The sequence below is a fragment of the Procambarus clarkii genome, chromosome 65, assembly GCF_040958095.1.
Source record: "Procambarus clarkii isolate CNS0578487 chromosome 65, FALCON_Pclarkii_2.0, whole genome shotgun sequence".
Classification (NCBI taxonomy): domain Eukaryota; kingdom Metazoa; phylum Arthropoda; class Malacostraca; order Decapoda; family Cambaridae; genus Procambarus; species Procambarus clarkii.
In genome coordinates, this window is record NC_091214.1 from 20,557,305 (window position 1) to 20,581,102 (window position 23,798).

General features: G+C 38.6%; 1 protein-coding gene across 3 annotated transcripts in view; it reads right to left on the reverse strand.

Moving 5' to 3' along the window:
* Nucleotides 1–157: 157 nt before the first annotated feature.
* Nucleotides 158–23,798, reverse strand: part of LOC123771080 (mucin-4) — an 83,769-nt gene continuing 60,128 nt past the window's right edge. The window contains exons 2-7 of one of the 3 annotated variants that reach the window (XM_045763397.2): nt 17,602–17,727; nt 16,967–17,086; nt 15,843–16,047; nt 14,149–14,347; nt 11,993–12,105; nt 158–9,963 (exon numbers count right to left, since the gene is read on the reverse strand). In XM_045763397.2, coding sequence (XP_045619353.2) covers nt 7,402–9,963; nt 11,993–12,105; nt 14,149–14,347; nt 15,843–16,047; nt 16,967–17,086; nt 17,602–17,727 — 3,325 coding nt within the window. In that variant the 3' untranslated portion in view covers nt 158–7,401. Of the gene's footprint in view, nt 9,964–11,992; nt 12,106–14,148; nt 14,348–15,842; nt 16,048–16,172; nt 16,312–16,966; nt 17,087–17,601; nt 17,808–23,798 lie in introns of those variants that run through there. The other 2 variants (XM_069309574.1, XM_069309575.1) reach the window with 2 other exon arrangements.

Consider the following 23,798-nt stretch of genomic DNA (forward strand, 5'->3'; position numbering starts at 1 on the left):
TTTAATTCTTTCACAAAGTATGTCTAGTGATAATGAGGAATCAAAATTAATTTTGATATAGCCTGCCTTCCCCCTATATGAACCCCTTTTGAACTGTATACATCATCATTCACTACATCTTGACAAAAGAAGCCAATTAAAGGGAATAAAATGAGAGTTGTTCTTCAAATGTGTATTTGTTAATCTATGGTTCCTTTACAGTTTATAGGTAATGTCCTTCCTCAATATCCTGTATTTTGGTTGGTTCTGCGAGAAAACATCAGCGTCGGTGCAAAGTGATTCCTGACATCTAGTATATCATTAACTAAAAATTACATGATATTAAACTGAACTTGATAACTAACAGCTATATGCCAACCAGGATTATTTTTATCTTAAATATAAAGATGAAAAATATGTTCCGATATAATAAAATTGTGTAGTCTAAGGAACAAGAACAGTTTACTAACAGGGGTAGCATGTGTGATGAGAAATATTGGTAAATACAAACACACACACACACACACACAAAAGCTCTTGTACTATCCTGCACATTATCAGTTACTGATAATGTTTTACAGATGTTAAAACTCGGCAATGAGGAGGGTGCCAAAGTTTCATCAACAGAAAAAGGGATAAAGGAATTATGGCAATAGTTTAAAACATTCACACACCATATTTTCTATCAAATAAAAGTCTTTGTCATTGCCATACTGCACCAGGATTCATTCATGCGACAGCACAAAAAGCACAACCAAACATTGTTAATGTAAACATACACATCAGTTTGTATTCTGGCATTAGAAAACTTATAAATCCTTTAAGTACTTCAAGAGTAAGGAACTTAGCCAAATGAAACTAATAAAATAATTTTCCATAGTGAGAAAAACTTGGCTCAAAACTAATATCTAAGATGAGCAAATTGGCAACCAAAGCAATTATCATTTAACTAATTTGGAAAAAAAAAAAAAAAAATGAGCAAGCCTGAGTACAGGTTAGCAGCTCCACGTTTACTACGTCTTTGGTTCGTTGTTGCCACAAGGTACAATTCATTCCATGGGCTGTTACCTATCTTTAGTGGATGACAATCTTGATTAACTTTATAATACTACATTGTACTTGTATATAGGTGTCACCAAGACTGAAGAAAAGATTAATAATCTTTTCTTTAAACTAATAGAACATTAAAAAAAAAAAAATAGACTTGAATAATGAATATGCACCATGCCGGATAATTAACATACTTCACCACCGAGATGCTATCATGCAGTAAACTGAAGGTGCATCTCTCAGCTCTGTACAACCCCTAACATCAATTAACCATACCCAATTTCAGGTATCCTTAAGAAGGATAACCAGGTAGACACCATTCCTACTTTTGGAACACTAATGCCCGTCAGCTAAAACATCAATGAACCTAGTTTAACGCAAGAGCTGACCCTTTACTGCTCCTTATACAGCTGGTCCGAACACCAGTCACCCACTTACTTTTCTTGTACTCAAACAGGAGTTGCTTGCAGTGGCCACCCCTGCACATCCTCACTTGAAACACACATGCAGTGTTTGCAGTGTTGCACATCTGAGCTGACACCCACTTACTACTCCCTGACAAATGGTCGAGATCACAAAATAATTATATATGGTATTGAAGTAAGTTGGTGGGGTAAAAATATATAGTTATACCTACTAAAATAACCTTTGCAGAAACTCAAGACGTTAAAACTACAAATTAATGTTTTTGTTGTAAACTTTTACAATATTAAACTTTTTGTCAGATTTTTTTCATTATCACAGATACAAAATGGAGTGTTAAGAACTCCTTATAATTTACAATAAAAATCTAGTAAATATAATGATATTGTTGAGCATAGTCATTTCTAGCACACCATCATTCCTGCAGGCTTTCTTAAACCTATGTGTTGTTGACTTGCACCCACCTCGGGTGACCGAAGGTGCTCTACATCCAATGTTGTTGTGTACGTAATAACTAATGTCAATGCTTTGTCATGACGGTGAAAAACTAAACACTCAATGTCTTAAATCTACCTGCAATAATCTGCAAACATCCACAAGTGAAAACTACTTATATTACATATAATAATAATACATATTTACAGGGTACACAACTGTCTGCATTCCTGCTGCCTTGAGGAAGTAATGGGAAAAGGTTCGGCAGAAAAGAATATGTTCCATGTCTCAAAATACAAGTTTAATCTGCTTCTCTTTAGCTGCTAGATACTGCAAAATGAGACTATAAAACAAAAATATATATAAAATAAAATATAAAGTCTGAAGTGCTCAAATACAGAAGCAGGGTAATATCCGAGGACTAAATGGATAACACATAAAGCTCTTTCTGTTTATGGTTATTGGTCGAATTTTTACCTCCACAGCACAATGGCATATACCGAATCCTTTCCAATCATTTAAGATTTGCTGAAAATTCTGCACAAAGCATTTGACTTCTTACAAGTGAAATGCATCCAATTTACTTGTACAGTACTTCAAAATGAGAATGTTTAATATGTTAAAATTTCTCAGCAAATATACAAATTAGGTGTTAAAATATGACGACGTGAAACCCTAATTACAATTGCGACAAGAGAACACTGGACAGGCAACACCTGAGCATGTGTGTGTTGGGCAGACCCACGACCAAGTGCTGCTGCTTATCAGCGTGGCCCAAGAACGCTAACATACAAAAGTAAGAAGTCGTCAGTGGGAGACAAGACTTCCTCTTAAGAGACCCTAATCTCCCTCAAGCTATTGCTCCAGTCCACATCCAACACAAATCTCATGTAATATATTGATATATTAAATTATATATCTCTTCATAAAAAGTTTACTACCATTACATTAGAATAATATTAAATTGTATCTAAAAAAGGCAATTTTTTATAAATAGCTAAAAATTTTTTAACAAATTCGCCTAAAACGAACAAAGACTCCAACATGCCGACCAATACCAATTAGTTTACCTGATCTTTCATTCCCCCTTATTTTAAATTTTCTTACTCCTCTTTTTATCATTCTACCTTTCTTCTAAAATATGTTTATGAGCTTTATAATTTATATAATGCTATGCATTTTTATAATGAGCTCTGCATCTGTCAACCAAAGACTTGCACTTACATATGAATCATGGTTAATCCAATACCACATATGTGACCCCACCTACCCCCTCCCCTGTACTTTGTCAACAATCCAACACCACATACATGACCCATCAGTACATGTCAACAGTCCATACTAGATACACTATTTTTCATAAATTCAATAACTAATATATTTATCAATTTACAATTTTTATGTAATTTCCCAATAGAATATAATTAAAAGTACTGTATACATGTAACATTAAATTGTTGTAAAATAACAAAATGATTATTTAAAATTAAGATTTTTTTTAATAAAAATGACTGGATGAAATATCTAAAATGCAGGTATTCGAGATGAAATAAAATACATACTGTACGGTATATACAGAGTCCTTGCTATATATATATATACTGTATATATATACATTGCCACATTATACATTGTTTCACATACAATTCTGTTGCAACCTATGGATCAATGGGGTCTTGGTATGTTTACCAGGCCAACATTAACGGACTATATCATCGTGAAGGCCACCGACAACACTTGGCAAGATGTGATGATCAAATCACACACCAGAAGATGAAGAGACGACGATGTTTCAATTGTCGTGAATCGATTTGATAATGGTCCAGGATGGACCGAAACGTCGTCATTTCCATTTTCTGGTGTGTGGTTTGGTCATATTGTTGGCCACTTTAAGGCGACTCATCGTTTGCACGTGGCAGGATGTTATGGTGTCCAATATGAATTGTGTGGACAGATGGTTTACCCAAAAACCATTTTTCAAGTTTAGATGAAAAGGCAGACAACTGTTCTCTTTTGAGCAACACCTCCACTACTGACCCCAAACAGGCTTCAATACATAAGCAAGCTCAACCATCAATGTTGTCAAATAAGCGTTATATTTACAAATTACACTCAGTTTTAAATTTTTAGTATTTCAGATTTTTTTTTTATACAAAGGACTCTGTATATTGTGCTTGTAATTCATTTTTATCAAGATCAATAAAAATGTCACATTTATTAATACAAAATAATTTCTAAAAGTGATGACCAAATCTCACATCAGAAAATGAAGAAATGACAATGTTTCGTTCCGCCCTGAACCATTATTAAGTTAGGTAATGTAAAGAGAGTGGAAGATTGTTGTTGTTATTTAAGATTCGCTACTCAGAACAATAAGTTCCAGTAGCACGGGCTATGGTGAGCCCGTAGAGTGTGGAAGAGACAAGGCATATATATATATATATATTTGTATACAAGGCAAGGAAGTGAGATGCAAGCTGAAGAGCAAGTAAGAGAAAGAAAGAAGAGTAAAATGATAGGTATGAATAAGAATGGTAAGAATAGGATGAAGAAGTACGAATAAGATGAAAGAAAAGAAAAAGATTTCAAAGGTAAGAGTAACAAGGTCAGAATAAGAGGAAGGTGCAAATAAAATGAAAATAAACAAAAATGGGTAAGAATAACAGAAAAGAGAAAGAATAAGAAAATCATGTAAAGTCAAGGTAAGAAGGAAAAAAGGTAGAAGAAAGAAAAAAGGAAAAATAAATAAGTGATAAATAAAGAAAAACTACAAGAGGCCAAATAATGAAGAAAAGGAAGAAACCTAGTACTGTAACATGAGAGACAGAAAAGAAAGAGCCTAGAGGCGGCAAAACTCACGTCAGATCATGTTTGTTAAGATAATTGGAGCATTCGACTATGTACTGTGAAAGAGAAGAGTCAAGAGCAACTGAGCCAGGACTAAGGTTCATGTTGGGTATGCTGTATATCCGAGCTGATTCAACAAGACAGCGTCTGTGAAGAGTAGAGGCAGGAAAGATTATTTCACAAGATGACCAATCTATAGGATGATTCACGTCCCTAACACGAGAGAAGAAAGCAAACAAATGATTCTCTCTTCTGTCACGTTAGGGACTCTAAATCAACCTAAAGATTGGCCGTCTTCTAAAATAACCTTCCCTGCCTCTGCTCTTTACAGACGCCGTCTTGTTGAATCGGCTCCGATACACAACATGCAGCTTGGTCCAGGCTTTGCTGCTGTTGAATCTTCCCTTTCAGAGTACACACTTTCAGAGTACACACTTTCAGAGTACACACTTTCACAGTACACACAGAGTACACACTTTCAGAGTACACACAACGCTCCAAACATCTTAACGAACATGATCTGACTTGAGTTTTGCCTCCTCTAGTCTCTCTTTCCTTTCTGTCTCTTGTGTTACTAGGTTTCTTTCTTCTCTTTATTATTTGTCATCTAGCATCTTTTATTTAGTTTATTTATTTTCCTTCCTGTTTTTCTTATTTATACCTTTTCCTATTTGTCTTTCTTTTTTTCCTTACTTCTTACTTTTCCTTTATATGAGTCTTATTTGTTCCCTTTCCTATTATTCTTACCCTTTTTTCTGTTTCTTACCTTCATTTTATTCTTGCCTCTCTTCTTATTAAGATCTTTCATCTTGTTCGCAGCTTCCTCAAACTCTCACCTTTCAAATCTTATACTTTCCTTTCATCTTATTCTTACTTTTCATCCTATTCTTACCATTCATATTGTTCTTATCTTTTTCTTTCTCTTACTTGCTCCTCACCTTGCATCTCGCTTTCTTGCCTAATACATTTCTCTTTTCCACTCTCTTTCCATTACCTCACTTGATAATGGTTCAGGATGGACCTAAACATCATCATTTCTTAATTTTCTGATGTGTGGTTCAGTCATCAATTTGTAAAGTTCAGCTTATGGTAGGAGGGCAGTTGGCCAGGGGCCAGATTCACGAAAGAACTTACACAAACACTTACGAACGTGTACATCTTTCCTCAATCTTTGACGGCTTTGGTTACATTTATTAAACAGTTTACAAGCATGAAAACTTCCCATTCAACTGTTGTTATTGTTATAAACAGCCTCCTGGTGCTTCAGAGCTCATTAACTGTTTAATAATTGTAAACAAAACCGCCAAAGATTGAGAAAAGATGTACAGGTTCGTAGGTGTTTGCGTAAGTGCTTTCGTGAATCTGGCCCCAGATTCACTTGTGGATGCAGTAGTCGCACTGCAGCGTCACTTGCCAATTGACGGAATTTTCTGTGCTCCAAGTTGTCCTTCCCATACATTCATCGATTTTTCTATATTGTCCCCACTCTTGTGCCTTTGTTATCTTTTCATAAACCTTCCTTTCTGTTGTCTCACTTATTGTGCTCTTGAAGACACTCTTCATTCTTTTGTCTTGGTAAATGGCACATGATCACTTTCGTAAGTCAATCCATCATGTAGAATTCTTAACTAAATGTTTCAGATGCCCCTAGACTTTAGCCCCCTGAAGGCATTTCAGTTGTCTGAATAAGACTCTTATAAGTGGCCATGACTCAAGGATGTGGGATCCCACAAGGAAGAGGGCATCGAAGAAATATATACACACTGTAATTGAATTTACTATATGATTTGTGATGAGCCAATTGATTAAAAAAAATTGTTTTCAAGCTGATCACTCCTTAATCAAAAAAATAAAGTTCATGCAATTCACAAGTTCAAGTCCACTTACAGCCGCAGCCACTATGTCTTATGCACTCGTAAGTGGCTCAATATTTTCGGTTTAATAAAATCCTAAACACTAAAACATATTTGTTGGCAAATGCCATGAAATCTTTGTAATAAATATTATCATCAATTCCAATGTTTTCTCCACTTAAATCACTTTTAGATGGATACACTGAACAAGCTGTTCAGTGTTGTCGTCAACTTCACTGCCTCCTGCCACATGTCTTTCACTGATAACCTCTACCGTTGCCCAACTACTAATACATCTCTACATGACCAAGATTAAATTAAATAATTTTGTTATTCACCTTGTGGCGAGTTCCAATATATGCAAGATAAATTCAATTTTTTTGAGATCACTTGCCTGAGTGATGACTCAGACAATCTACTAGGTTGCCCAATATTAAAAAAAATTAACCAATGTCAATGTGTATGCCGATAAATTTATATTATAGCCTCACCAATACCCGGATTTTCTAGATATAAGCAAAAATTTAAGCCAAAATGCCATTGTGATGAAACACACAATATTGTCTTCATTAAATTCGGGCCTAATCTGGAGAATCCTGTATGCCCTTGTTTATGTTACAGGTACAAAGTTTTGTGAGGCTAAGTTCCAGGTATAAGAGTGTATGCATAAGTGTTTGAGTATGTTTCAATGTGCCACATCGACTAAATATGAGTACACTGTGAATGTACTGTTGGGTAAAACCATACTGATTAATAGTTGGCCAACTGAGCTAAAATATTAAGTCAGATACTTTGCCCATGTGGCAGGCTGATGTCAGTCTTTGTTAACATCCAGCACCAGAGAGTTGAACACCTCCTGGTCACCCAGGTCGCCAAGAGTGGGCTGGAAGTCTTCCTCCAGTCCACCACCACTCACATTCTCCAGAGACAGACCTGACCGATTGAGTGCATTCAAAGTCAGCATGGAGGCCGGGCTGATGAGTGGCCCTTGAGCACCACCACCATCTCCTTGCTGGCCTCTCAGGTTGTCCATGCAGCAATTACCCCCACCGAGAGTAGGCTCGTGCCTAGATATCTGCTCATCCATGGTTCTCATGCCTCCATTGTCAGTTTGGTAATTAATTGAAAATGGATTAATATTTGGAGGAACCTGCATGGGATCAGACAGAGTGGAAAGATCCGCAGAATGATTTTCTGGTAAAGCTAAAGACTCCATACTGTCAAGTCCAACTGTAACACCACCATCATTTTGTAAATTTACATCTAACATAGGATCAATTTCCAAATTATAGCTCTCTGTAAAGTCATTGTATTCACTGGGAACTGGAGTTGGGGCATAAGATGAAGGCTGAGACACACAGCAGTCAGAAAATGAGAATTGTTGGTTGACAAGAGGGGTGTTTGGCTGTGATTTTGGAAAAGTTTCTGGATTGCACGATGGCATGTTGAGCATCTGCAAGAGTGGAACTGACTGGGGTCGGTTTGAATTTCCTGAAGGTGCACCGCTGGGTCCTGGCTGAGAGTTGGTCATTACACTAGATATTTCTTGGGCCAATGGATCAGCTGGGAATGCTGGGGGTTGAGGCTGGTAGTGAATAGTGGGCCCAGCAGACATATGGCGACGACGCAAGTCATTAATTCCGCTCCCGACAGGTTGCTTATTTTTGAGCATGTGGTGCAGCATGGAGGCTGATGGAAGCTGTAAGCTCATAGAATCATGCTGCTGATGTACTGAACCATCCTGCACCAGGGGAGACAAAGGAGCAGAAGAGGGTGATGGTGGAACACTTCCAGAAGAGTGTCTAGAGCGAAACTTTCCTCCACGACGGCTTGACATATCATCCGAAGTATATGGAGCATGTCTAAATGCTGGAGCACCCGAAGAGTGACGAGAGCGGCAAGTAGGAGTGTATGGGGTACGCAGATTCTGGCTCGAGTTATGGCGTGATCTTGGAAATAGTGGTGTTGTAATTGGAGACATAAATGGAGTATTGCATTCTGAAGCAACTGGGTAATTAGGCTGATCTGGAGTAAACGGTGTACTGCGGGGTGTCACATAGGTTGAGCTAGTTTGGCCAGAATTATGTCGTGATCTAGGCAATGGGGTATTACGAGGAGACATGAAAGGGCTAGCATTAGCACTAGAGCACTGTGACATACCCTGTGCTTGGTCAAGGTTACTACTTATTGGAGTAAAATTAAACTGTGTCCTACGAGTATTTGGGCTGGGTGGGACTGAACCTACAGTTTGACCACCCATCAATGGGTTTAATGCTTCTCCTCCATCAATTGAAGGCTGAAAACTTACTCTCCGCCTCATTCCTCCAGATATAGATACATCTTGATCTAACATATCTGAATCATTCACAAGAGACCTTGCACTCCCCCCAACACCACCCTGAGCTTGACCCCCTGGCAGGTTTCTCTGCAACAATTTACGCAGCTCTGACAACTGACTGGACTTCTGCACATCATCCAAGTCCACTGCATTCTTGTGAAAATATTGCATGAGTTCATCTTCTGCCTCCTGATTATTTGTACAGTTATTATTATTTAATCCTTGCTGCTGTGATTCCTTCTGTCCATGATGCTGGGGTGCCGACTCAACTATGGTTGAACCTCCAAAGCTATTGGTTAATAAAGTTTCTGACCTAGACTGGGAGAGGTCCTCTGTCACTCCACTGAGAACATCTGCCCACTGTGAACCCCCTGTAATTGACCCTTGATTACTCTCTGTCATCTTAGGCTGGATGGCTTTAAAACGGGCTTTAGGGGATGTAGTTTTGGGAGCTGTGGAAGGCATGATGAGGAACGTCTTCTTTGAGGGATTTGTTTTTGGAATTGGTACTTTACTACCCAATGGTTTCTTTACTTCTGATACAAAACTATTAACAATATTACTAATGCTACAATTTCTTCTGATTGGCTGATGAGAATGTCCCACATTTGTTATTACACTATTACTACTACTAAAGTTTCCATTCTTCCCATCGACATTAGATTTGGCATCGAGGATCTTATCATCAGTGAGAGAGTCGAGAAAATCTAGTTGCTGTTCTTGCTTAATGGATGCAATACCATGCACACTATTTGTGTTGATGCTAGTGATGTTGTTATGAGCACCATTGGGAAGCTCAGAGGTCAAGCTATCACAGTTGCCATTGGTGGTTGTAGTGGTGGTGGTGGTGGTGATTGTGGTGGCTATAGTGGTGGCAGTAGGAAGATGAGCTCCAGAACCAGGACTGGCCTTATTGTTTGTAGCAGTAACCGAGGTTCCATTTGATAGAGTCTCACCCGAGGGATTTCGAGATGCTCCACTGCGTCGTCTAGATTTTGGTCTTTCATTATTACATTTATTTACTGTGGGTTGCTGTTCCTGGAAAAATAAATAGACTTAAAACCTTTGACACAATCAATAGAAAGGTTACAAGAAACTCTGCCAAAAGCATAAAAAAGGAATTACAAACACAGTATTAGTAATATATAATCCATTTTTACATAATATTTACCTGGTACTCAATAAATGCTGTTCATCTTATTAGCAAAAATACAAGATATAGATAGATAGATATTATATATATATATTATATATATATATTATATATATATATTATATATATATATTATATATATATATTATATATATATATTATATATATATATTATATATATATATTATATATATATATATATATATATATATATATATATATATATATATATATATATATATATATATATATATATATATATATATATATATATATATATATATATATATATATATATATATATATATATATATATATATATATATATATATATATGTCGTACCTAGTAGCCAGAACTCACTTCTCAGCCTACTATGCAAGGCCCGATTTGCCTAATAAGCCTAGTTTTCATGAATTAATGTTTTTTCGACAACCTAACCTACCTAACCTAACGTTTTTGGCTACCTAACCTAACCTAACCTATAAAGATAGGTTAGGTTAGGTTAGGTAGGGTTGGTTAGGTTCGGTCATATATCTACGTTAACTTTAACTTCAATAAAAAAAAATTGACCTCATACATAATGAAATGGGTAGCTTTATCATTTCATTAGAAAAAAATTAGAGAAAATATATTAATTCAGTAAAACTTGGCTTATTAGGCAAATCGGGCCTTGCATAGTAGGCTGAGAAGTGAGTTCTGGCTACTAGGTACGACATATATATATATATATATACTGTATATATATTAAAAAAAAAGAGGCCAGCTTTGAATGTAATAAAACGCTTCCGTCTGGTGGGTCTCTCATAGCATCCCGAGCAACATGGTACAGCCATGTTGGCATAGAACTCCCTCCATTACCTTACTTTTTGTTAGTAATGTCCATGTCTTACAAACCCCATCAGGGCTCTTAATGAATCAATTCTGCTTGCTTACCACAAGCCAAAACTAGAATATGGCTCCCTAAGAGAGAGGCTAATAGTAAGAAGTTTATGATGTAAAAACACAGGCCTCGGTTTAAAAGAATCAACTGCAACTATCAGGCACGACAGAGTGGCCAACGTCTATGCAGTACCTACATGGTCGAGGCCCGATCCTCGACCAGGCCTTTTTTTTTTTTGTTACACATCCCCAGGAAGCAGCCCGTAGCAGCTGTAACTCCCAGGTACCTATTTACTGCTAGGTGAACAGGTGCATCAGGGGTGACAGAAACTGTGCCCATTTGTTTCCGCTTCCACCAGGAATCGAACCCGGAACCTTAGGACTACGAATCCCAAGCGCTGTCCACTCGGCCATCAGGCTCCCGTGTTGGGTGCTGAGAGTATGCACCTGAGCTGAGCATTCCATTTCAATTGATATCTCAAACATCTTTAAGTACAGGAATCCTAGGAGATGTATGGGAAAAGCCAAACATAGATGCAGTGTACAAAAATGGTAGCAGAGGTTAGTTACAGCAAATGGTTAGTTATAGACCAGTATTGTTTACAAATGTTGTAGCCAAAACACTATTAAAAAAGTTAAAAACCAAATGGGTAGAATATTTGGAAAGAAATGACACAAAAACAGACAGTGTAACTCTCGAACAGGAAGATCCTGTGTAACAAACCTGCTTAGTTTTATGATAGTCAGAGACTTTATAGGAAAGTGATGGTTGGGTTGGCTGTGTTTATCTGGACCTAAAAGACGCTTTTGACAGTCCCACACAAGAGGTTCTTATGGAAACTAAAACATACTGGAGGGTGACAGACAGACTGCTGACATGGATTAAAAATGTTGTGACAAAGATGAAGGCAGTAATTAGAAGCAATGTAACAGACTTGAGAAATGTTATTAGCAGAGAACCACAATTCCACATTACACTAACCAAGCCTTATTTTGAAACTACCAAAATATCTTTTATCAAACGAGCAATGTACCTGAAGCTTTCTTTTCTGTTCTCGAATGTGTTCCCGCTCCTGAAGTTTGCGCTGTAGCTGAAGCTGCGTCTCTCTGTGCTTCCCGCCTGCGGCTCCACTGCTCACCAACACTCCTGCAGAACATTGAAGTTGCTTGTCATTGGTTCAAATAATTTAGCTATCTAGGTTAGAGCTTAAAAAAAGTCTGAAAAATAATCACAGGTAAACATACAGATTTTTTTTTAATAACACTGGTTTGGTTCAGTATAGTAGTCAGTTCACACAGGAAATTGTGTTGCCTGTCTGTCGGTTCTTGACAATTCAAAAGTCGCACCTCAGAAGTGCCAATGTTCATATGTTGGGCAGGGGTCAGGTCATGTCAGGTAACCGTGCCCTGTGCTAAGCTGAAAATTGTAGACAGTTGCCTGTGTCTTTCCTTCACATGAGCTGCATTGTCCTGTGTACTTCCTGGACTGCTGGCCAGTTCCGGCACTATTCTGCAGGTAGCCCATCCTCGTGATTTGACATTAAATAGTGCAATTGTTTTGCCTAACCAGAAAAGTTAGAACGTAAACGACCCATCTAACCTATCCAGGCCAATGCTCATAAAACACTTATATACTAATACTTATACCGAATACTGCGTATTAATACTCTTATACTAAGGTGCTTTAATTTAAAAATGTCAAAATGTAATTTTGACACTTTGGTCGGTTCTGTTAACAAATGTGATACATCAGGTGATAGGACAGGTTGGCAAAATACAGGCGAGTTTCATCCTTTTACCGGTACAGTACATGTATCTTGCATGTGCTTCCGCAATGAGGGACGTCTTAGGGAGCAACAGTGTGGTACACCCCAGACATCACACTGAGTGTATAATACAAGGAAAGCTACTTTTGAGCAGGACACACGGTTGCTCTCGGACCCTCCTTTCAGCCCTTTTTTCCTGTGCTTTGGGGTAAGTTCAAAATTTAAATAGACTTGAGTCAATGGACTCTTGTTATTGTAGAGGTGCTGCCACCCGGTAATGGTTGGAGGACGTAACCAGCTACACCAACAAGTAGTTAGCAAGAGAGCTACTTATCTTGAGGTTATCTTGAGATGATTTCGGGGCTTTAGTGTCCCCGCGGCCCGGTCCTCGACTAGGCCTCCACCCCCAGGAAGCAACCCATGACAGCTGACTAACACCCAGGTACCTATTTTACTGCTAGGTAACATGGGCATAGGGTGAAAAACTCTGCCCATTGTTTCTCACCGGTGCCTGGGATCGAACCCAGGACCACAGGATCACAAGTCCAGCGTGCTGTCCGCTCAGCTGACCGGCTCCTTTTCTAGACTTGGAGGACTTTCTAATACCAAGTGGCAACTTGAAAGGCTCCGAGCATACGGCATACAGTATGAATGTTTTAGAGAACCCTCGGGGCTGGATTAAGTATTCTCCAGTGACCCGAGCATCAACAGAACCTTACAGGGGCAATTTCCTCTGGTTCTGCTGAGCCAGAGAAAATTGTTGACCATTTTCAGACTGAGCATGATCTAGTCCTTAGAACACATGTGGTCTAGCATAGTGATATCACAACAACATGATGAATCTATGAGAAATATTGAGGCCATATGATGGAATCAAACCCACATCCCTGAGGAGTTTAGTAGGGATTTAGGTTTAAAGTTAACCAAGTGTCCTGCTCAGAGAGGAGCTTAATATATATAGCACACTGAAAGCTTTACATTTAATAACTTATTTAATGATAATGAAAATATTACATAAACATTTCTTAAATTTTAATGAATACCTCATACCAGATTGCAATTTTCCACATTCGAGTTCTAATATTAGCAGCGGCGGTTAAATAAGTGGCTGTACTGGTATGAATTGAGATGATTGTGTATACACTCACCTGATCTCTTATTCAGGAGCTCAGCACTGAATCAAGATCACAGTAAATGGCACATCATGTAACACCAAGCCTTGATGAAGAGATGGGAAGCCAGAGATAGTCAATTAATACAGTCTGACTGGAAGTTGCTTTAAGCCTTTCACCACTGACTCCCATACACAATAATAATAAACACTAATACTGTGACACTTGCTTCACCTGAGTGTATAAAAAAGTATGATACAAAAGTTATAAGATAAAATGTAATACTTATATAAAAATTATATAAGAGCATACCTTGCTTCTGATCTGCGACGGAGAGGAGAGTGAAGGCGGCCATGGATCGGCTATCAACATAGTTCTTCTGGACAAGGTGCAGTGCCAGGTCACGGATACACTCAAACTTCACAGAGCACAGCTTTTCGGCCCACTCCATAATCAGGCAGCTGGCGGCTCGCTCGACCTCGCTTTCATCAACCACACAATCCACGCCTAACTATAGAAAGAATTTCAACAAATGTCAAAATCACTTAATAAAAGGCATATATGGACACAAAATTAATCATTTAGAAAAATTCTAGTTTCAGTATATAGCTGAAATTCATTAATAAAAACTTGTGAAAAGAAAATAGTCTTTTTGTGTATATGAAAAGCCCTTATTTATGGGTGGGTCACTTGCTTTTTTCCTAAGGATAGTTTTCTCCATTTCAAAATAAAGTGTATTATGTGGACTTGGAAGGTGACAGCATGGTACCAACACTGCAGTGAATTTTTTAAGCAGTTACCAGCAGGGTTATAATTATATTAAGAAAGCACTGAAGGATACAATCTAGCTGTAATGATCTTTAAAGTGTCCATTTTAAATAAACTCAAAAGCCCCTCTCCAAGCCTTCCTTAACATCATGGAGATTGCCAAGGAGCACTGGCACAATATCCACCTGGTCTGCCCCACCACTTATACAAGCCACTACCATATATACATCATGACACTTCCAGTCACCCTCCCACACAGTAAGGCACAATACAACATTCTTCTCCCTTTTGTTGAAACTTTTAATACTTTGGGTTCCTGATGACGCTCTCGGCGTCATAAAAACAACATACGCAGAGTGGGTGATGACGCTCTCGGAGTCATGCATTAATTTTTTGTTATTCTTATTCTTAAGTATAAACACCGTGAGTGAGAGAGTTTAACAGTAGATTGTGTGCTCACCGGCAATGCTCGGCATACCTTCTGGTGTGATGCGGGTGGCCCGTTGGGCATACCAGTGTTAAAACAGACATTTTCATGCTAAAAATCTAATCAGTACAGCCTCTCTCCTGTTTCTAACCCACCATAATCACCATTATGCTATTTTCTGTTATATCTCCTAATCTCAATGTGAAGCCTTGCATATATTTTTGGGGATGGTAAGTATACTAATTCCTTATAATTCCCACAATCTTCATTACTACCCTTTTTCTTGTGTATAGGTACCACAATGGTCTTTGTCCAATAGTCAAGCAACTTATCCTCCTACCACAACATCTGACACACATTTGACATTACTTATGTCCAACATTGCCTCAGAGTAAGCTGGTTGTTACCATCAAATGGATACCTGTAATAAGTATTTTAAACGTCTTAATTTCAAGATGTTAAACATTGGAAGATAGTTAAAACACCTAAGGATAAGTACTGTATAGACTATCCCTAAAAGCCAGAAGTGTCTTTAGGGGAAAGAATGGCATTAATACTAGTATACTGAAATATGAATTCACAATTTCAGAATGTTTGGTAATATGCTTATTGTTTGTGATATGTGTGTCGATGCATTTTATTTATATATATATATATATATATATATATATATATATATATATATATATATATGAACACATTGTATTAAACAGGGTGAGAATAGCTTGAGCTACTTCATCCCTTTGTTTGTATTTATACCTCAATAAACTTATTTCAATTTCAATTCACAAAATTTAAGTAAAATCCTCACCATATTTTTTTTCGTCATGTTATCATTGAGATCAGGCAAGTCAGGAGGGTCAAGGGCCCATTTCTTACGCAGGCCAGAGTAGCAGTATTTGGAGGCACCTCGCTGGCCAAGCCGTCGTGGTCTCACCCCTGGAAACACCTGCTTCATCACTTTCCCAAAGTCTGCTGTACTCAGAGCCTTGATGTTGTTGAGGGTGCAGTAGTGCCTGAGAACATGGTTTTAATAACTTATTTATGAAATACAATTCATATATAATATATTTTGCTATAGCCTGCATATAGCTCTGGTATCTTATTCCTCCTTTTTAATTTAATACTAATATAAACTCACTCATTTCTGTCTTAATATATCCACCATTGAACATACATCCTTTGCTTCACTAGTTCTCCCTATGCCCACAATGTCTGCCAACAGCTTGTAATGGCACAGCAACTTGTCTGGCACAAAAGTAGCTGTGCTTGAAAGGGTGCTTGTTGACACGAGGTGATTGTGATGCAATCCTGGAAATGTGAGTATTTATTGTACAGAACAATACTCATTAGAAAGGTGGAGGCTGGTACATGTTGTACTTGTGTGTGATATTTCCCGAGAGATGTGGGAAGCATTACAAACTAACTTTACTTTACGTTTCTCACAATTTAGGTTTTTCTACTTCCTCAGACACTTCTGTTCATGATTGGTGGTTGAAAATCGAGTAGGGCAAGATTTTGGCCACTTTTCCTTACACCTGCTGTCTCTGTTCGCCTAGAGGTACAGTAATTAAATACCTAGGAGTTGAGCAACTGTTATGGGTTGCACCCTTGGCAAGGCCAGTTGACAGCCTGGGAGGACCTATGAGCCTTAAAAGCTTCCTGTCCTTACAATGGTAAACCATAAAGTACACTCTATACGATATATATAAGTCTACATAGTGTGTATGCTATGGTAACTGGACAAGTATTTTTTCAAGATGTTTCCCAATCCCATGCAAGTGTACATGTGATGTACAGTACACTCAACAGTCATACAGATTAACATCACAATTATATAGGCTGCAGGGTAGCTTTTCAGCAATCCATTAATCATGTAAGACTCTTAAGTGTGGTAGCATTTACCTTACATAAAAACACAAGTTATTCACTCACATGTATTCATTGTAGACCTCACGTTTGGGCAGGGACACCTCACTGTTCATCTCCAAGTGGGTTCGTATCCATGTTATCGTCAACTGTATTTCACAGCGGCTACCCAAGGGATTCAGTGGACTGAAAGATATAATTTGAGGGTTTTTTGGGGGGGCGTGGAAATCATCAGGAAATCCATCAACTTGCATGCTATCAAGTACAAAGTTTAGTGTTAAATGTTCCAATAGAATACATACCACATTTTCACAGTTCTGAACTACAGATTCTGCAAAATTTATGCAGATGATACTCTAATATTTATGGCAAAAACAAATTAGAGCTATGCTCCGATAAGTATATACAGTACAGTATATCCAAGGGGGAACACTGTACAAATAACGAAGACAGCACACTGCTGAAGAATGTTGGCATATGCTGAGTAAGCAATAAAAGCACGAGTACAGTACATATAAAATATATATATACTGTGTTTATATGTATACAGTATATATATATTACAGTATATATATATTACAGTATATTATGTGTGTATGTGTGTGTGTGTTTATATATATATATATTTATTTTACTTATAAATTTATTTTGGTGTAAATACACAAACTATACAGATTACAGAAAAGACTAAGTATACACACTGTTTGAGCGGGTCGGTGTCTGGAGGCCTTCCGACGGGCAGTTTGAGGTAGAGTAGGAACTTCTCCACGTCCGACAGCTGGCCAACCTGCTGAACGAGGCTCTCCACCAAGCATTTGCTCTCCAGGCTGAAACACAAGCCTCTACATTATTCTTCTACATTAATACTCCATAATAAAATATAGCATGCCAATAATTACTGTAGTTCCTGAAATATAAGTGCCTTTGTCCCATTATTCAGCACATTACTGTTAATTGCCTATTCAATTATTTATTGAATAGGCAATTAACACCAGTTAATTGCCTATTCTAATTAACTACCAGTTAGTCACTCAGTTATTGAGTGACTAACTGGTAGACTGTACCAAAGTTGAACTCTCCGATGAATAAATTCACTTGAATGTGGATCTGAAAGTATCCTTGCTTAGATCATGCCTCATTTGAATTGATTTTATCTCAAATAAGTACAGTATCTCTATAGCTGCTTATATAGTATTTATGAATTATCTCCCTTATGCTTGTACTTCTTATCCTGACCCCTTCCAAGTGCTATATAGTCGTAATGGCTTAGCGCCTTTCCTGATAATTCCCTTCCTTCCTTATCACTTTACCTAATTTAAATGTCATTTACCATACTAGTCAACTTTGAGTACTAAGCCTGGTCTAAGCCTTAAGAGTCTAATAAAATTAACGAATTGTTAACAAAACAATTAACAAACTCGTGGATATCCAACACATGTTTCTAAGCGATTTTTTAAAGTAAGTAAATACAATAATGAGTGATGTGTTACATACGTCGCCCGAGGAGTGAAGTTAGCAACGTGTGAGAGGTGACACATCTAGCAGGAAGTGCAGAGATACGTGTGCGTGTGTAGTGCAACCAGTAGGGTGTCAATAAGTACACGGAGAGGATTGATAGGCAGTACCGGGTTGCTACAGGGAATGTAAATGAGGACAGAGTGTAATGAGTTCAGGCTCAGGTGGTGGAAGGGAAGTGAAATGAAAGGAATTGTTATAGGAATGTTGTAAAAGGCTGAAAATTTATAAAGTAATGTATGGTAAATTGAACAATATTGTCACATTCAGTTAAACTTTAAAGCATTTCTGCAATGCAGATTAAGTGCAGGAAAAATTATTAAAGGAGCTAGGAAGAAACAAAGCAGTTGGCCCAGATGGTGTTTCATTTTGGGCTCTAGTTGAGCACTCCCATTTCAATTGATACTTCAGACATCCTTAAGTACAGAAATATTACATTACATTACATTATTTATATATTATATTATATAATATATACAGTATAATAAAAAAAAAAAATATATATATACTGCATATACTGTATATATATATATATATATAACTTTTGTGTATATATATATATACACACTATATAACTACACTTTTGTAATTACACACAAAGAAACAATACAAGGCAGAAGATGTGTAAGTGGCCAAGATTGCAGTCGTCAGATATACCCCGAGATACACCTGATCATCTATAACCTTGACTGCTTCAAGTAGGCTTCTCCCACAATCTCCCACACTCGTCACAGCTCAGCATTGTCTATTTCAACACCCATTTCTTCTTCTAATCAGTTGTAATTTTTTTATAGTAAACATAAGCAATAGTGAAATTACAAAGCTGGTTTGTAACCTTGTTTTAAAGCACTAAATAATATATTATGGCATTCTAATATTAGAATGCGATTCTTTAAAGAAAAAGTTACAGACTAGCTTACTGTTGTATATGCTTATTAAAAAAATTTATGATAATGATTTGGAGAAATGGTGTTGGAATTGATAGTGACGAGTCGTGACGCGCGAGTGAGAGAGATTACAGGAGAGAAGTGTCATGATATTCTCCCACCAAGGCTGACTGAGGTACAGTATATCTCCACAGCCCTGAAAGTCTACCAAACAATGTTATACTGTACAAGTTTTGTAGAGTAAATTTCACTTTATCTTATACCATTAAAACTGAAACTGTCGCTCAAGTACTAGTTGTTGGCATACTTTTGAACCTTCTCAAACTTAAGTTTTGTGCTTTACTAGATATGGACATCATGTTGGAACTGCATACTCCAGGATTGGTCTCACACATGTGGTATACAGGGTTCTAAATGATTGCTTACACAAGTCTAAAGGCAGATCTTATGTTGGCCAACCTCGCATATGCAGCTGATGATGATGCAGTCCCCCCGTGGTGAAGTGGCAACACACTTGCCTGGCACTTCACGAACGCTTCGTATCCTGACTGGGGAGGATTTACTTGGTGCCAATCCTTAACTGTAGCCTCTGTTAACCCAGCAGTGAATGGGTACCTGGTTATTAAATGATTCAGCGAGTCTTATTCCGGGGAATATTAGGATTAAGGACTTGCCTGAAATGCTATGCGTGCGTTACATACGTCGCTGTACAAGAATGTAAGAACTCTTGTACTGTATGTACTTATGTATATATACACATATATATATATATTATTACTTTTAATCGTAAAATACAAATTCAAGTACGTTTATTGAGACAATAAGATAGCACTCAAAAGGATAGAGTAGCTTAGGCTATTTCTACCATTCCCATAAAATACATATCACATATAATCATACATGAAATTAAACGTAACTACCAGTAATACAAAATACGTATTTGATGGACATTCCTTCAGTTTGTCCTAGTCATCTTGTAGTCTCTTGCTGTCTTCTTCTGTCTTAATTCTTTTCATAATTTTAGCATCTTCAACAAACTTTGAGAGAATGAGGCTATACAATTATTTGGGTATCGAACCTGGGTCCTTAAGACTATGTCCGCTCGGCTGTGTGTTTATTATATGGGAGGAAAGGGAGGGGGGTAAGTTTAATTGCTTATTTAATCATTTATCTGGCGCTGTAACATGGAGGCTTGGAGAAGCATGGGCTGGAGAGTGCAAGGGTTAGATGAAGTAAAGGTTAGAGGAACTTAAGTGAGGGGGAGAGGGCACACAAGTATGTCAGAGAAGGTATCTCAGCAACAAGGAGTGACCCCGCACCGTTGCTCATCTCACTCAGTTACCTATTATACTTCACACTCCTCCTCCTCTACACCCCCTTCCCTACACCTATCACTCTCCCCAACACCTCAAACGGCCAAGACAATGAAGAGTAAACATGGTTGGTGTTTATCAAGAGGATAAACCCTTCAAGGAAACTGCACGATACCATCAAAGTGTTTGTACCACTGTATGCGAACAAACACACCACACACAATAATTAGCTTAACCTAACAAGATGTGCCTGTACTCAAATTGGAGAGAGTAGACCTACTGGCACAACACCCACCTCTACACCCCTCTTCCCCATTCCACAGTACTCTCCTGGACACAGTACATTATCCAAGCCCATGGGAAGATGCCTCGTAGTACCTTGAAGAGCTGATCAACCCCCAGGTGTTCTATGCCATGCTTGCACCAGAGACCCAGTGAGGCCCAACTCCCTGGCAGGGCTCTGCAGTCCTGCCAAACCTCTCGCTACCTCCACAATCTCTGCTCCATCCCCACTTCTCTCTCTTCTTCAACACCAATACCTTGGAATATACTATATTGTCTTTCTGCTCACTTCATCGAGGAAGGACAATTAACTAAAGAAACAAAGTATGGTGTACAAGACTGGTAAATTGAGAGAGCCATGTTAGTAGTGGTTCAGATAATAGTGCAGATAGCTTAATTCACTTACCATGCACATTATACCCATCCTGTGGGTGCTAAAGGAAAAGGTTAGAGAGACATGTAATAGGATGGGTAACAGCCCAAAAATTTGTTTAGCTAAGCAAGTTACAGCATTGATGGGCTAGCTACAGTTGAGGGCACTGTTCATATATATCTTATCAAACTACCATCATTATGACCGCAAGACGTCCCAACATTAGTTAGATTTAATCAGTGTATTCACCTATTTGTACTCTCCTATTTGTGCTTGTGGAGGTTGAGCTATGGCTCTTTGGTCCCGCCTCTCAACCGTCAATCAACTGGTGTACAGATTCCTGATTCCTGTGTTATGAACCCCCGTGCTCATGTACTCCCCTTGTGTTTGTAGGGGTTGAGCTTCGGCTCTTCGGTCCCGCCTCAAAGGGTGGAGGTGACAACAATGTTAAGAGTTAATAATGGGTCCAAGCGCTGCACCTAGATGAACGTGAAAGCTTAGCAATTTATATTTGTTAGTTATACAGTTTGAATTTGCCTATTATGTACCCCACAAGTATCTAGTGGGCTGGGGTACAAAGGTTATGGTCGCCTGTGTGTATTACCCACTGTACACAAAATTGAGATCATTAGCCAAAATTCCTGGTAGTACATCATATTGAATGAAATATTTGCACCCTTTTTGAACATTTGTAATAGAGCTCTCTAAATTCTTAAATTGGTACACCTTCCATCACAGAGCAATGTAGAGAGTGCTATTTGAGGAGTTTTAACAGCCTCTAACACTGTTGCCATAATTAAATTTTCTTTGGCTCATTTGTGCTTCCAGCTACCATCTGGATTGTATCTGGAGAGCGAGTTCTTCTATTCCTGCTTTCTCTAACTTTGAAAAGGCTGTCCCTATCCACCTTCTCTATTTCCCCTTAGTAACTTATATACTGTGATCATGTCCCCCAGTTTCTTCTATTTTCTAGGGTAGTGAGAGTTAGTTCTATTAGCCTATCCTCATAGCTTAATCCTCTTTAGCTCTGGCACCACCAGTCTTGTTGTAAACCTCTTTACTTTTCAACTTTGGGTTTATGCTTCATGCAGAGGGTGGCAGTAGGTGGTGGTAAACAAACCAGAGGACCAGTGGTAGTGAGTGGTCAGTGAGTGGTTCACCTTGGCGAGTGTGTGCACCCCTCTGGCACCAGCCTCTCGCCTCTTCCCCGTCCCCCTCCCTCTCTTCATCCATCTCCTCCCTGGCCATGGAGGACACAGAAAAATGTATATATATATATATATATGCTGGTTAGCGCTGTAAATGATTAGCCACGTCCGTGGTAGAAAATACACTAAAACTGCCCTTGATCTTTTCCCCAATTATCATCACCTGTCTTCCCATGCCCTTATCCATCGCATCCCCCCCCCTTCCTTCCCTTCATCCGTTTCCTCCCCTTCCTTTTTATCCATCCTATCCCCTTCTTGATCACCCCCACTCCCTTCCAACACCACCTCCCCCTTCACTCCCTCCCACTAAACATCTGATGAACGCTGCTTCTGTGGACAGCTTGACCTTGACTTCTTGACTTCTTTTGAGCGTTGGTATTCTCTTCATTCCTTTGCTCTGTAAAAACTATTTTACACCTTTCCTGCTGAACATTGTTCCTCTTTTAAAATTAGATTTTTATTAAGCATTAACTATTATATATATGCTGAACACTGCTCATATCTGTTCAAGGATAATTTTGATGTTGATCTCTGTTGCGCTGATGAACCACAGTCGCCTTAGCTGAACCTTCTCAGGCCATTCTCAAGTTTCACTTTGCGTGTGCAGATTTCTGAAGAACATATATATATTTGCCAGTTATATACCGAGGTACTGAGCCATGTACGGTAGCCACGAGGCGATGGCCCAGAGCTTCATCCATCTTCCCACCCACACCCGTCCTATCACAATCCTTTTCCCTTCCAAATATTAGTCGTACTGGTGTGTGTGGCACTTTCCACCGTTCCCTCCACACTCAAACGAAATCTGACATAACGTATCTGTGCAAAGTAGCAGCTACCATAATGAAGGCACGCAAAGTAAGTGCAGAGTCCTGGTGGCTCATGCAAGGCTGAACCAGGACTCTTTCAAGGCAATCTACACAGCTCTTGTTAGACCAATACTGGGATACGCATCACCGGCTTGGAATCCACACCTTGTGAAGCATACAACCAACACTGAAAAAGTAGCAAGGTTTGCAACAAGATTGGTGCCAGAGCTAAGAACGTTAAGCTATGAGGACTGGTTAATTAAGACCTTCCTTAACTAGGGTCTAGGGAGGGAACTAGACCTCTCAACCCTCTCAATTTGGTTAATCAGTCCAGCAACCAGGAGGCCTGGTCGACGACTGGGCCGCGGGGACGCTAAGCCCCGGAAGCACCTCAAGGTAACCCTAGAGGAGAGAATAAAGGGGGAGAGACAATCGCAACATACAAGATACTGACTGAGGGAAGCTGACAAGATGGACAAGATCAGTCTCTTGAAATTGAGAGAAAGCAGGA